This window comes from Ornithorhynchus anatinus, chromosome 12, assembly GCF_004115215.2.
Source record: "Ornithorhynchus anatinus isolate Pmale09 chromosome 12, mOrnAna1.pri.v4, whole genome shotgun sequence".
NCBI lineage: Eukaryota > Metazoa > Chordata > Mammalia > Monotremata > Ornithorhynchidae > Ornithorhynchus > Ornithorhynchus anatinus.
This window is the reverse complement of record NC_041739.1, coordinates 54,615,081-54,629,671: the sequence shown is the minus strand read 5'-3', so window position 1 is coordinate 54,629,671 and position 14,591 is coordinate 54,615,081. Positions and strand designations below refer to the sequence as shown.

Sequence of the window (14,591 nt, the reverse complement as noted above, 5' to 3'; positions counted from 1 at the left end):
GAAGGGCAAATTACGACAGAAATCTCTGCACTTTCAACACTTTCCCAGATTTCATTGCAGGCTCCCTTCCAAAGGCAGGATTTCTGGAGTTACTCTCCCTTCTACCCTCCATTAGCATGTAAATTAAAAGTCAATCCTATTCGGAGAGTACATTAAAGTGCAGATGAGAAAATGGGTCCTGGAGCTCCCTACACTTAAGCAAACATGGATGCCGAAGAGGGAAAGGCTGACCAAATTTTGGAAGTGGCCTCTTTGACATGTAATTATGGTACTATTTAAAGTAAAGCAGGCTGTGGAACTGTTGAGGGGAAGAAGAGGATGGAGGTAGGGGGAGAAGGAGGAAAATGAATCTCACCATAGTGAGTAGGGAGAAACTAGAGAAAGGAAATACATTCCAAGCTGGGCTCCTTTGCAGCCCTCCACATTCTGGTTCCTGCTCAATGCAAGCACTGATGATTTTGCCCTTTCAACTCAATTAGCTATTATTCTTTTACCACTCTACCCAATTCAACAGTTTGAGGAGCCAAAAGGGTTTACTGCCAAGGGAGAGGGAGACAGACAGTAAGAAGGATTAGATATACAGGCTCAAGAGAATGATGCCCTGGCTGGCAATGAATACCCACAGCCGTGCTCTCTGTACTGCAATTCTGGTATGTGCATGCATGCGTATGTGTGTGTGCACGCGTGCGCGGAAGGGGTGGGGGAAGGGCAAGGGTCACAAAACAACCATTTTAGAGGGTTCAGTTTGAGCCAAGAAAAATCACCTCCTTCAAAAAATGAGAGGAAAGATTCCACTGCCTAGTGACTAAAGGCCATCATTTATTGATCATTTATCAGCATATGTTGCCAAAATCCTTTAAAGTGAGACAGAGACTGATTCGCCCTTACTACCTGACTCCTGCTTTTATTATTTTCGTTTTACTTTTCGCACAGGGAGAGGAAACACATTTTAACCAATAGGTATGGTTATAAAAGTCAATTATTATTTTGTCAGTCTTACTGACAATATGTTCAATCATAATGCAACTTTGTTCCCTTGCAACCATAGAGTTGTTTTGTCCATTCAGTGCTTATTTCTGTTTGGTCTGATAGCATTCATTCATTCATTCATTCATTCAATAGTATTTATTGAGCGCTTACTATGTGCAGAGCACTGTACTAAGCGCTTGGGATGAACAAGTCGGCAACAGATAGAGACAGTCCCTGCCGTTTAACGGGCTTACAGTCTAACATCTGGGGATGAAGAAACACTGGATGCATTCTTTAAAATCCTACAAATATTTGGGGGCAGAAGTAACAAGTTTTCACTTAAAATAAGCAAAGATTTTACCTTGTCAGGTAGTGTGAATAAGCTGTAGGGCTTTAATATGCCTCCATTTATCACTAGTAAGGTTTTAAACATACAACTGGAACTTCTTTGATGAAAGTCCTGTCTCATCTGCTCAGATTCTTTGCTAAACTTTTGCTGTTTTTAGTGAAATAAAAAGAAAGGGAAATCTGGTCTCAGCCCACTCCTACATTAGGCAAGTAGGATTATAAAATGTGGTTGTTACCTTTTCAACTGAAGGGCCTAATGACACATTTCAATTGCAAAAAGCAAGTTTGTGTAGCGTAACAGGGTGGCAGGGAACAGAAGGGAGAGAGGAGTTGGCAGAAATTTTCATTTAGTCCTTGTGCTTTTTTTTTTTTGAAACATTAGAAAATGACAGAGTGGAAATGTATCTAACAACTGTGTTATATTGTACTCTCCCAAGTGCTTAGTACAGGGCGCTACCCACAATAAGGGTTCAATAAATATGACATTGATTGGATGAATTTCTTTCTCTATAGATGTGCTGAAAAAAGGGTTAGAAACTCTAGGACAATGCAGCCCAGGGAGTTTCATTAAGCACTGATGCTAACCTTTGTTTTGCAAATCACTCAGATAACCCACATCTCCCTATTACACCAGCTCTTATCCTGTTTCATAATGGTGGTAATAATAACCATAATAATTGTGGCATTTGTTAAGTGCTTATTATGTGCCAGGCACTGTACCAAGCACTGGAGGTGGGGGTGGTGGGAGAGAGGAATACAAGCAAATTGGGTTGGATACAGTTCAGGTCCCACATCAGGCTTATAGTCTTAATCCCCATTTTATTATTAGTAATAATAATAATGGTATTTTTAAGCACTTACTATGTGCCAGGCACTGTTCTAAGCACTGGGGTGGGTACAAGCAAATCGGGTTGGACACAGTCCTTGTCCCACATGGGACTCACAGTCTCAATCCCTATTTTACAGATGAGGTCACTGAGGCCCAGAGAAGTGAAGTGACTTGCCCAAGGTCACAGAGCAAAGAAGTAGAGGTCTCACTCCCAGGACCGTTCTCTATCCATTAGGCCATGTTTACAGGAGAGGAAATTTGTGGGACAAAGTGGTTAAATACTTTACCAAATTTGACAAAACAGTTCCAACCCCAAACTGGATTAGAATTCACGTCTTTGGCTCTCACCCAGTCTGCTGCTTAAAAGATCAAGGCACAAGACTCCGTAACATAACACTTATCAAAGATGAAATATTGGGGTTAGGGTCTCTTCTAGCAAAGACTGATGAAATGTTCTTTCTCGGTAAGGTTCTGGGCAAGACAGCGAAAGGGTCTGTCAGTAAACAGCCCAGTTATAACATACACATGAGGCAGCCCCTCAAATGACGCAGCACTAACAGCGAACCGATGGGGGACAACAGGAGCAAACAGATCAGTTAGATATGAGGTAAACAGAAATGGGGTGGCTTTGGGGAGCAGAAATTTCAAGGATTCGGGCAAAAACTGAAAGAAAGTAGCACCCGAGGCTGCAGATAGCAAATGTGCCGGTGTGAAGACGGGTTTCCAGTCACCCCCCACGGATGTTCACACCAAGTTCACTGCCAGCATGTTCACCTTAAAACACAAACTACTTTAAATATATGCACACTGTCACATTCACTTTGATGCACACTTCCCCTGAACCGAAAGAAATCCAGCTTTCTCACAGCCATGAGAAAGCAGCCATCCACCAGCACAAAACACTACCAATCATATTTATTGAGCATTTACTGATGGCAGAGCACTCTACTAAGCACTTGGGAGAGTATGACATAATGGAGTTGGTAGACATGTTCCCTGTTCTCCAAGAGTTTTCCATCTAGAGGAGGAGACAGACATAATAAAAATAAATAACACACAAATATGTTACATAAGTGATGGGTTGAGGGAGGGTTGAATAAAGGGAACAAATCCAAGTGCAAGGGCAACTCAGGAGTGGGAGAAGAGGAAATGAAGGCTTAGAAAGGAAACTCCTCTTGGATTTTAATACGGCTATGTGATTTTAATAAGGCTTTGAAGGTGGGGAGAATGATGGTCTGTCAGATATGATGAGGGAGGCAATTCCAGGCCAGAGGCAGGATGTGAGCAAGGGGTCAGTGGATAGATGAGATCAAGGTACACTGAGTAGGTTGGAATTAGAGGAGCGGTGCGTGCAGGCTGTATTATAGTAGGAAATCAGAAAGGTAAAATAGACAGGGGCCAGATGGTTAAGTGCTATAAAGCCAGTGGCAAGGAGTTTCTGTTTGATGTGGAGGTGGATGGGCAACCACTGGAAGTTCTTGAAAAATGAGGAGAAACGGGCTGAACGATTACTCAGGGGTTCCTTCAAAGACGGAAGGGATTCTTGTCTTCCTCAGAGCTTTTCCTACTTCTTGTTTGGATTTCCTTACTGGCATAAACTCACATTTTTTTAAAAAGTTGCTTTAAAAAAGTTTGTGCTTTTGTTGGGTTTTTTAATTCTTAAAGTGATTAGAGTAATTCTCAAGTTAAGCTTTTCCTCTACCTCACAGAACCGCTCATTTTTGGACATATTCACTTAGAAAGTTTAGGCAACAAGAACAAAGCTTTGCAAATATACTTTTAGACATGTAATGGTGACTCCGATAATAACATGTATAAAAGCCAACCTCTAAGTATATGAACTTTAGCATTCTAATTTATGCGCTCTGCTTTAGCGTTACAAAATGTTGGTATTTTGGAGAAAAGATCAAGGCTTTTCTTGGTTTTAGTGAGGAAGGACACATTCCTTGTGAGCTACTGACAGGAAGCAAGTAAGTCAGGAACGATTCTGGGAGGACCAGTGGGAAGTTGTGTTGGATGGAGGCGATGTATAACAGAAACAGGAGACTGTAGGGAAAGAGGACCCCAGGACCCTCCAAACCTCTGCTTTCCCACATTAATTTCCCAAGGCATGGCATGCTCCAAGAATGCAGCTAAAGCTACATAAGATTTAACTATACTGGGAGAATGTACTGTGATACAGGATACATATCTATCAACTATATATTATAAATTATTTATTTATATTGATGTCTTTCTCTCCCTCTAGACTGCAAGCTCATTTTGGGCAGAGAATGTTTCAACCACTCTACTGTATAATGTATTCTCTGGAGCAGTTTGTACAGTGCTCTGCAAACAGTAAGCGCTCAATAAATACTACTGACTCTTTGATAAAGCGAGAAGTGGCATGGGCTAGTAGAAAGAGCATGGGTCTGGGAGTCAGAGGACCTGCGTTCTAATTCCCGTTCTGCCCCTTGCCTGCTGTGTGACCTTGGGCAAGTCACTTAACTTCTCTGTGCCTCAGTTTCCTCAGTTGTAAAATAGGGATTACATATCTTTTCTCCCTCCTATTGGGCAGTGAGCCCCATGTGGAACAGGGGCTGTGTCTGCATCTACTCCAGTGCTTAATACCATAATAAAAAAATAATAATACTCCTTAGGTTATTGTTACTATGTGACAGTGAGTCCCAATTGGGACATGGACTGTGTCCAACCTGATTAGCTTTTACCTACCCCAGCGCTTAGAACAGTGCCTGGCATATAGTAAGTGCTTAACAAATATCATTAAAAAAAATTGTGTTGTTACTGTGTGCAGAGCACTGTAGTAAGCGCTTGGGAGAGTAAACATAACAGGCTGGCAAGCAGGCAGGATGGCAGGCTGAGGGAAAAGGAAGAGGTCACAATAAATCCTTCCTTGGCTTGACTTGGGGGGGGGTCAGAATAATAATGATAGTACTGCGGGTCCACCCTGTTCTGCATGGGTCAATCACTACAGTGCTTCAATCAGTCAATCCATCGTATTTATTCATTCAATCGTATTAATTGAGAGCACAGCACTGTACATAGCGCTTGGGAGAGCTTCACTGAAAGAATTTAAGTCTTTACTTGAGACTGAGAGGCAGCATGGCCTAGTGGATAGAGTACTGGCCTGGGAGTCAGAAGGACCTGGGTTCTAATTCCGCTCCGCCACTTGCCTGCTGTGTGACCTGGGGCAAGTCATTTCACTTCTCTGTGACTCAGCTGCCTCACCTGTAAAATGAAGATTACGACTGTGAGCCCCATGTGGGAAATGGACTGTGTCCAACTTGATTAGCCTGTACCTACCCTAACACTTAGTATACTGCCTGGGACACAGTAAGCACTTAACAAATACTATAAACAACAACAAAAAAAGTCTGGAGGATTGGCAGAATTTACGGTTAAGAAAACATAAAGGCCATGATGCTTTAAAATGAACTTCCGGCTAATGCACTCTGGATTATAGGATCAAATGCCCTGAGGATAGTATCACTTGAAAAGAAGAAACCCACATGGGCACCATTTCACGTAGAAAGAATTTTTTTTTTTGCAAGAAATGGTAATGCTAGATTGTCTTCCACATTACTGCAGAGAGACAAAAAATAATCTTACATTCACTTCAATAGATTACCTAATTAGTTTCACTCAGTGTGAATATTTAGACCCATATTTACCCATTTAAACCTAACCACTGTTTTAACTCAAAATAATTTAGTAATATCATGAGCTAATAAATAACTCACATATAACTACATAACTCACCCAGCCAATTAAGTGAAACATTTTAGAAGACAGGCCCAAGGGCATGATCTGAGAGGATTATTTTGCTTTTAAAAAAATCCAATTTTAGCTATTCAAATTACTCAATTTATTCCACTCATGAGAATAAGTGGAATATCAATTTTGAAAATCAGTTACAAAAAGCTCCTTCTGAGGAAACATACCTACCAACTCTGTTATACTGTACTAGCCCAAGTGCTTAGTAGAGTGCTCTGCACTCAAAAAATACCATTGACTTGTTGATTGATAAAAATGCTTTCTTTACAGACATTTTCAAGAACTTGGAGCATAAAATAAAGTAGGATTGTGCTCAACTGAAGCTTAAGCGAAAATACTGTGTGGGTTTAGCAACGTACAATAATAATTATTGTGGAGACACCACATGACAAGACTGTACTAAGCCCTGGGGACGGTACAAGATAAGCTGATGAAACCCAATAAATCAGAGGTGTCACCTCCATCATCTACTTCCCTCTACACTAAGCTTGTTATGGGCCAGAAATATATCTGCTAATTCTGTTGTATTGTATTCTCTCAAGTGCTTAGTACAGTGCTCTGGACATAGAAAGTGCTCAATAAATGCCACTGATTGGTGGCAAGGGAAGGAGGGGGAAAACAAACAAACAAAAATAAATGAACTAGTTCCCAGCAGGGCGAGGAAGCCACGATTGAGTGAAGCAGATGACGGGGCACCATAAATGGAACCACAGCAAATCAGTTTCCCTCCCAAGCTCCAGTGGGAACCTGTCAGGAATCTAAGCCAGTCTGCAGCGCGGGGGCCTTTCTTTGGTTGCTTCACTTTTCCTTCTTCCCTGCTGCTGCTGAGGGTCACCTCATATGAGGACAAGGAGGCAGGGGTGGAGCAGGAATAGAATAGGGATGAGACAGGGAGGTGGTTGGAGAGGAGGAGGAAGGAGTGGAGGAGGAGGAGGAGGAGGTAGAGCTATCCGAGCCTGGCTTCGATGGGATAGTGCCAAATCTCTTCCTCCAATGAATCCCTCTTTAATTATTTTCCTTACTACAAAGACTTTGAAAAGTTTGTGAGAACTTAATTATTTTACTGTTATCTTTATCAGAGAACTTCTAAGGTGCCTAATTCTTAAACATTAAACTCACTGGGTCCAAAAAAGCGTTTGTCGTAATAGTGCTATTGCAGTTTTACATTGATTCACGGTCTTTCAAAAAAAAGTGGCAAGGGAGCAAATAAAAATTACAAGTGCTAAATGGAGGAATTCACCTTGTGCAATCCCCTACTGACACTAAGAGAATGTCCAGTGAAGTTTAAAAAAAACCCAAGACTTGAAACTAAGTAATACTTAGATTATGGAGTTTTGATTACACAGACCATAGACTGTGGTGAAGACTCTGTAAACTTTAACTTTACATATGAAAATATAAATATATAAATAAGACCAAAAAATCAACGGCTAGTTGTCCCAGTACCAAAATAGGTATTTTCCTCTCTGTTTCGGTCTATGGATTGGCTGAGTGTTAGCCAATTTTAGCTCTTCTGGGTAATATCTTTCCACACAAAAAAGCACAACCCTTTCCTAGAAAAAGAAAGCAAAGACACAATACTACCTTCAGAGTGACATCACAGAGTTCTCCATCTTCATAAAAGCGAAGGAGTGAACCGTGAAAATCCTTCCAGGCTTCATTGGCTTCAAATATGAAAGCGTCTTCTTCCCCATCACTCTGGGATGACTTTTCTGGCGGCTGCTGCTGCTGTTGCCTTTTGCCCTTTTGCGTCAAATGATTCTTAGCTTGTTCTGGGATCACAGAATCTGAAGCCATTGGCGGGTTCCTCTTCACTGCAGTCTTTACACACTTCCCATTTAGGATAAAAGAAAAGATTCAGCCTACCAATCTTCAGAGATTATTTTTATAAAAAGGGAATCCATTCATCTGCCATCTTCCTGTATAGGGAAAAGACATTATGGGTAATTTTGGTTTTCTAGTGAATATTCAGAATGAAAATAACAGTATAATCTGGAGTGCAAATTTTTAAATGGTGGTGCAGACATCTTAGAATATTTTACATCCACTACAGGTAGAAAATGCTGAAATTTAATTATAAATATGCATTACATTTTCGAGATAATTATCCTAAACTTACAAGCCAAATGACTTTTATTAAATGTCACAGATAAGAGACAGTTTGGCTAGAGCACGGGCCTGGAAGTCAGAGGATCTGGGTTTAATCCCGCCTCTGTCCCTGGCCTGCTGTGTGACCTTGGGCAAGTCACTTAACTTCTCTGAGCTTCAGTGCTTACTATGTGCCCAGCATTGTACAAAGCGCTGGAGTGGCTACATGCAAATCAGGTTGGACACAGTCCCTATCCCACATGAGGCTCACAGTCTTCTTAACCCCCATTTTACATATGAGGGAACTGAGGCATAGAGAAGTGAAGTGACTTGCCCAAGGCCACAGAGAAGACAAGTGGTGGAACCCAAGGGTTAGAATCCAAGTCCTTCTGACTCTTGGTCCGTGCTCTATCCATTAAGTCATGCTGCTTCTCAAATGACAGCAATAAATTGAAGGTGAAATTTCTTGATGAACTTAGGCTATGTAAAGACAAACCCACACGTTGCTCTTCATGCTCAAAGATGTTGCTATTTATGGAGAAATTCACCTATGGGTGGATGTGTGGCTGAAAAGCCTGATGTGACACCCACAATCTCTTCTGTATTATGAACCTGCAAAGGTTAATTTTTGTGCTCATTTGTTGTTTGCAACACCTGATGCTCTTCTGGCTTTTGCCTCTGCCTCACAACCCTAAGAACTGGACCGTGAGTTCGATACAAAACAAAAACCACAAAAGTCAAAATTCATTACCAAGACACTAAATATATCCTGAGGTACTAAAAATCTTCTGCATATTCAAAACATCTCATTTGTGTTCAGTAAGTTGGGCAATATCATTCACCAGTAAATTACTTTTACCCTCATTATTAATATTTATGCACTCAATGTTTTCATATTCCAAGGTATATGAGTTCAGGTAACTTAAGTTTTGTGTTGTTTCACCTGATGTGATCCCACAGAGATGAGTTTTCATGGTTTACAAAACTGAGAAGAAATAAATTCCCACTCAAGTGGCAGATATAGTACTACTGCCCTCACTAGATACTCAAAAGTAAGCCTAGCTAATTGTTTTGTTGGAACATCTAACAAGTAATTTTTACTACAACTTCAAAGCACTCCTTAGAAGAAAGAGAGCCATCAGATTTGTCTATGCCTCTCTCCTAGCATTCTATCAAGGCCATAAGGGGCCTTTTTTGCAGAAGGCAAGGGAGAAAACATCAAGAAAATGGATTGTCAGTGAAATCAAGTCCCAAACTGTATCTGAGCTAATACTGGCCACATTACCTAGGAAGGGACACTGAATCTCTTCTTATGACTCTTTTGAATGCACTTTAGCACTGTAAAGTCAATGGGCTTCACTTCATAGATCTTACTCCCATGCTGAAAGCAGCATTCTATTTTTTTCCTATGGTATGTTAAGCGTTCACTCTGTACCAGGTACCGTACTAAGAGCTGGGGTAGATACAAGATAATTGGGTTGGACACGGTCCCTGCCCCACTTAGGGCTCACAGTCTTAATTTCCATTTTACAGATGAGCTGAGGCACAGAAAAATTCAGTGACTTGACCAAGGTCACACACAGCAGACAAGTGGTGGAGCCGAGACTAGAACCAGGTCCTCTGGCTCCCAGGCCACTATGCCACAGTGCTTCACTATTTCAGACACAGGAAGATGGACAGCTGGATTCATTCATGAAACCCTTCTGCCAGGTCCAACCTGAGAAACAAATTTCTCAGATTTGTGCATGGGAGAACTTTACCGATCACTTCTAACCACTAGGCAAGTCAACTTCTAGTTTATGCATAAATTGGTTCCTAATCCTGGCTCTGCCCCTTGTATGCTCTGTGACCTGGGGCAAGTCACTTCACTTCTCTAAGCCTCAGTGACTTCAACTGCAAAATGAGGATTAAAACTCTGAGACACCCATGTGAGACAATGGACTGTGTCCAACCTGATCAGCTTACATCTACCCCAGGGCTTAGTATAGTGTTTGGAATATAGTAGGCACATTAAAAATGCTTTAAAAAATGACTTTTTTGGGGGGTTAAAACAAAACAAAAAACCCTCAAATCTACCAGAACATGTGTTTTCACTGTGCGAATTGGCTAGAACGCTACAGCACAATTAGGGGATGCTTTTCTGATGTGTGCCCACAAGTGCCAACTTTTCACTGTGAACACGTGGTGGTGGGGAAGCAGGGGCAGAAATTTTACAGGGGGCAGGGAAAGAAGGGAACTGGAGTTGGGGGGGGGGCGGGTGACAGGCTTCTCCAAGAGCTCACAAGCCACACAGCCACCAGTCTGGGGCTTTTCCGCCCTGACGGGAAAGGTACAGGTCTTGTCAGAGACTTGGGATGAGCGGTTCTGGGAATCTGGCTCGTCCCCATGATCCCAACGGATTGGGCATCCACTCGAAGGAACAGCCGTATGCACCCATGCAGTGGCTCGATCAATCATATTTACTGATCCCTTATGGTGTGCCCAACATTTCCTTGGGGAACTACAATATAACAGCTTTGGTAGACATATTCCCTGCCTACAAGAAGCTTGCAGTCTACAGGGGAAGACAGCATAAATATAAAGAAATACATCACGTATGTGGACATAAGTGCTGTGGGGCTGAGGGAGTGGTGAATAGAAGGTGCAAATCTAAGTGCAAGGGTGATGCAGAAAGGAGATGGAGTGGGAGAAGTGAGGGCTTAATCGGGGAAGGCTTCTTGGAGGAGATAATAATGATGATAATTGTGGTATTTGTTAAAGACGATGTGCCAAGCACTGTACTAGGTGCTGAGATAGATATAAGATAATTAGGTCCCACCTGGGACTTACGATTAAGTAGGAGGGAGAAGAGGTGTCAAACCCCCATTTTGCATATTAGGAAACTGAGGCACTGAGAAGTGAAGTGACTTACCCAAGGTCCTACAGCAGACAAATCGAGGGGCTAGGATTAGAACCCAAGCCCTCTGACTCCAAGGCCCGTACTCTTTTCATTAGGTCATGCTACTTCTACTCTGTTGCACTGTACTCTCCCAAGCACTCTGCATGCAAAAAGCACTCAATAAATACCAATGATTGAGCGGCCCAGGCGGCCAACATGAAGAGTGCAGAAGCCAAGGGAAGTAGCAGATTCTCTCCAATCCTCTCCCTCAGAGGAGTGGTCTGGGTATTGAATTGGGCTGAGAAAGGTGGAGGGAGGTCCAGGTAGGTGGTGCAGCTACCGAGATCTCTGCCAGCCGGCCGACTTGGAGGAAAAGAGGAAGGGAATCTTCCTGCTTTTCCCAGTAGCTCTACCAAGCATCAAAATGGCATTGCTGAGGAGAAGTGAAGTGACTTAATAATAATGTTGGTATTTGTTAAGTGCTTACTATATGCAGAGCACTGTTCTAAGTGCTGGGGTAGATACAGGGTAATCAGGTTGTCCAACGTGGGGCTCACAGTTAATCTCCATTTTACAGATGATGTAACTGAGGCACAGAGAAGTTATGTGACTTGCCCATAGTCACACAGCTGACAAGTGACAGAGCTGGGCGTCAAACCCATGACCTCTGACTCCGAAGCCCAGGCTCTTTCCACTGAGCCACGTTGCTTCTCAACCTTGAGATTGAAAACTGGTGCCAAGCCCATCACCACTATGAATATTTTTGAAAATAAATTTTAGAGTATCCCTTAACTATGACAATGACATCTGATGAATTCATCAGGCAGATAAATTAAGTGCTATTGTGCCTCAAATTTGGTTTTGGGAGTTTTAATCCCATTAATAAGATACCTGAAAACCTGCTTTCAAGACTCTGAATGACCAGTAATCTTCAACAAGCTCATTACATTAACCTCTGATTCATTTTCAGACTATCCCTGATGAAGTTACCAAATCACTCAACAGACCTGATGCCAAGACACTACATCAACAAAATGCAGCTAAGGTTTCTATATATTTATGTCACTCTGCAAGCTAACTCACAAACTGGCATCAGAAAAACATTTCCTCTGCAAGCTTTAGCAAAAGGGAGTACTTGGTTTTTCAGTCTGAAGAAAAAGGACATAAATACCAATTTATGAAAAATGAGGAATGCTTTGTAATTTATCTAAAAATAAAAATGTTTCATTATAAACCCAGCTACCCTTAAACTAGACTGGTGGGTATATTCTTTCCAACTTTTATCACTTTATGCCATCTATGCACTCAAATACTGCTGTCAGCAAAATACTGAAATAGATAAGTCATCAACCTAGAAAAACTTACATTTCACACACCTCATTTTCCCACAAGAACAGTTCTGGTCAAACTGTGCACTAGTTCTTCCTGAAGCTATATCTGTGGCATCAAAAATACAAGAAATCTAATCAAATCTAACAAATAAGCAATTTATTTGGAGCTCTTTTCAAATGCAGGGACTATGTGCCAAGAGATCATAGAAATGTTATGTTTACCCAAACAATAAAACTAATTCAAACAAACTGAGCATTGTGAGGTACCTAGAGTTCAGCAATTAAAAATATAACAGATACAAGAGTCACGCAACCGCCTAGAAACAAAAGCAAATAGCTGCCCAGCCTCACTACCCTGCCTGAAGGAGCTGGCAACCTTTTGGGTTGGAGAGAGACAGATAGAGACACAGAGAGTGCAAAAGAGGGTATGAGTGTGTAGGGGGGAGATTCTTCATTCATCACCGTGATGCTTTATAGAACGAAAAAATTATATGACAACTAGTTACAAGAGTGCTGTGCTTTGTTCTTTCTAAATTCTTCTAGAACTCTGCAGTATGAGGCTGCAAACCACCTTTCTCAAAAACTTCTGCTTATTCCCTCGCTCCCTCTCAGCCCACCTACCTAAATAATAAAGTCCCCAAAGGACCCAGGCATAGAAAGAGATGCTATCCCATGTTATTCTCACCTGCAGCAAATAGGAAACGTCTCTATGTAACCTGGAGATCTACTTAGAAGATCAATGTCAGCGGATCAGGAGGGAGTCTAAATGCATTTTAGGCTTCTCCCGCATTAACATTTTTAGATACTGAAAGACAGAGGAGGCAAATCGTTTCTCTTTTCCGTTCCACGGTTTCCACGAAGAGTCTCTTGAGGCAAACCCAAACGGGTTAACAAGGCATACCATTTCAAAGGAAGTGTGTCATGGAAGGAGGCAATTAGGGGCCATTTTTTCAAGGATAAGTACCAAGCAACAAAAACAAGATGTCATTTCAAATAGATTCAGAAATGGGCAAAATACAGCCCAGGGAAAATGAAAGTGGTTGTCACATTGAACTAGCTCAATATAGTCCAGCAAAATAAATAGATTAAATCAATCACCGCATATGAAAACACCTGTCTTAAGTTTATCTGTGGGTCGGTGAAAGTTGTGAGCGACATGAAAGGTTCTTTATACCATGTGTGCCCTAATGATTTTATTGCTAGGGATTGTGAACACTAAATATGTGTGTGTTCATGTTTCATAAACTCATTAAATATGCAGCCCGATCCCAAAATTAGACCAGGGGTGTGTATGGGAATTTTAAAAATATGTCAGGAAAGATCAAATTTAGCTTGATGTACCAGAACTTTAGCAAAACTGTAGCAGGCTAAAATTCCAAATATGAAATTTTAAAGGGGGAACAAGCAGCAAGACCTATTAGAAAGAGCACAGGCACAAGAGGAAGGAGACCTGAACTAAATTATTATAAATTATTTATTCATAATAATGTCTATCCCCCCCTTTAGATTACAAGCTCATTATGGACAGGGAATATATCTGTTAATTCTCTTGTATTTTACTCTCCCAAGAGCTTCAAAGGGTGCTCCGCACACAGTAAGTGCTAGATAAATAGCACCAATTGATTCTCTTCGGGGTGCTGTGAGATCTCCGGCAAGTCACTTGATCTCTTTGGGTCTCCATTTCCCAATTGTAAAACAGACATAAAATACCTGCCCCTCCATACCTTCCTTGTGAGCTCTATATAGGATCAGGACTGCCTTTTATCTGATTTTCTTGTATCCTTCCCAGGGCTTATGTACCAAAGGTAATAATGAGGTCTTTTCCCCCTCCCATGTTAAGGGAAAGGGATATAGCACAGGTTTTTTTTCCAGAGCCTAGCTTTGGACCTCCACTCAGAAGGCATGATGGTTTCTATATAGCGTAGCCCTTTCTCCTGACTTTGCCACTCTGCTGAGAGAGTGGTGAGAGCCCGGGATGGCAGCAGGATCTCAAAGACACTGACAGCAAAAGGGATCGAACCAAACTAGGGAGGCAAAGGAGGAGCAGCATCTATTGGCACCCAAGTCTGATCCACGGTGTAGCAAGCCACTTGTCAAGAGGCATCTGTCAAGGCCAGTCTTAGAGGGCAGGAGAGCTTTTTTGGCTTGTGGTCCTTCAGGGTTCAATGAAAACAAAAATGAAAGGACTCCTAGATGGTTTCACAATACTTGTTTGACCAACCTAGCTTCCCAGGAGGGGGCCCCTCTTTCTGGGCCGTTGGCCCCGGTGATGTGAGCACAGGGTCGGGGCATGGAGGTGGCCCTCGGTGGGCAAGATGGAAGCAGCGACCTGTTTAGGAACCTTGAGTGACTTTGCCGAGTGTCAACATCTACC

At 41.9% G+C, this 14,591-nt stretch overlaps 1 protein-coding gene across 3 annotated transcripts in view; it reads right to left on the bottom strand.

The window, feature by feature from the left end:
- Window positions 1-14,591, bottom strand: part of KLHL8 (kelch like family member 8) — a 41,157-nt gene that overhangs the window by 14,347 nt on the left and 12,219 nt on the right. For all 3 annotated transcript variants that reach the window (XM_029077121.2, XM_029077122.2, XM_039913743.1), the window contains one exon: window positions 7,505-7,839. In XM_029077121.2, coding sequence (XP_028932954.1) covers window positions 7,505-7,717 — 213 coding nt within the window. In that variant the 5' untranslated portion in view covers window positions 7,718-7,839. The remainder of the gene's footprint in view (window positions 1-7,504; window positions 7,840-14,591) is intronic.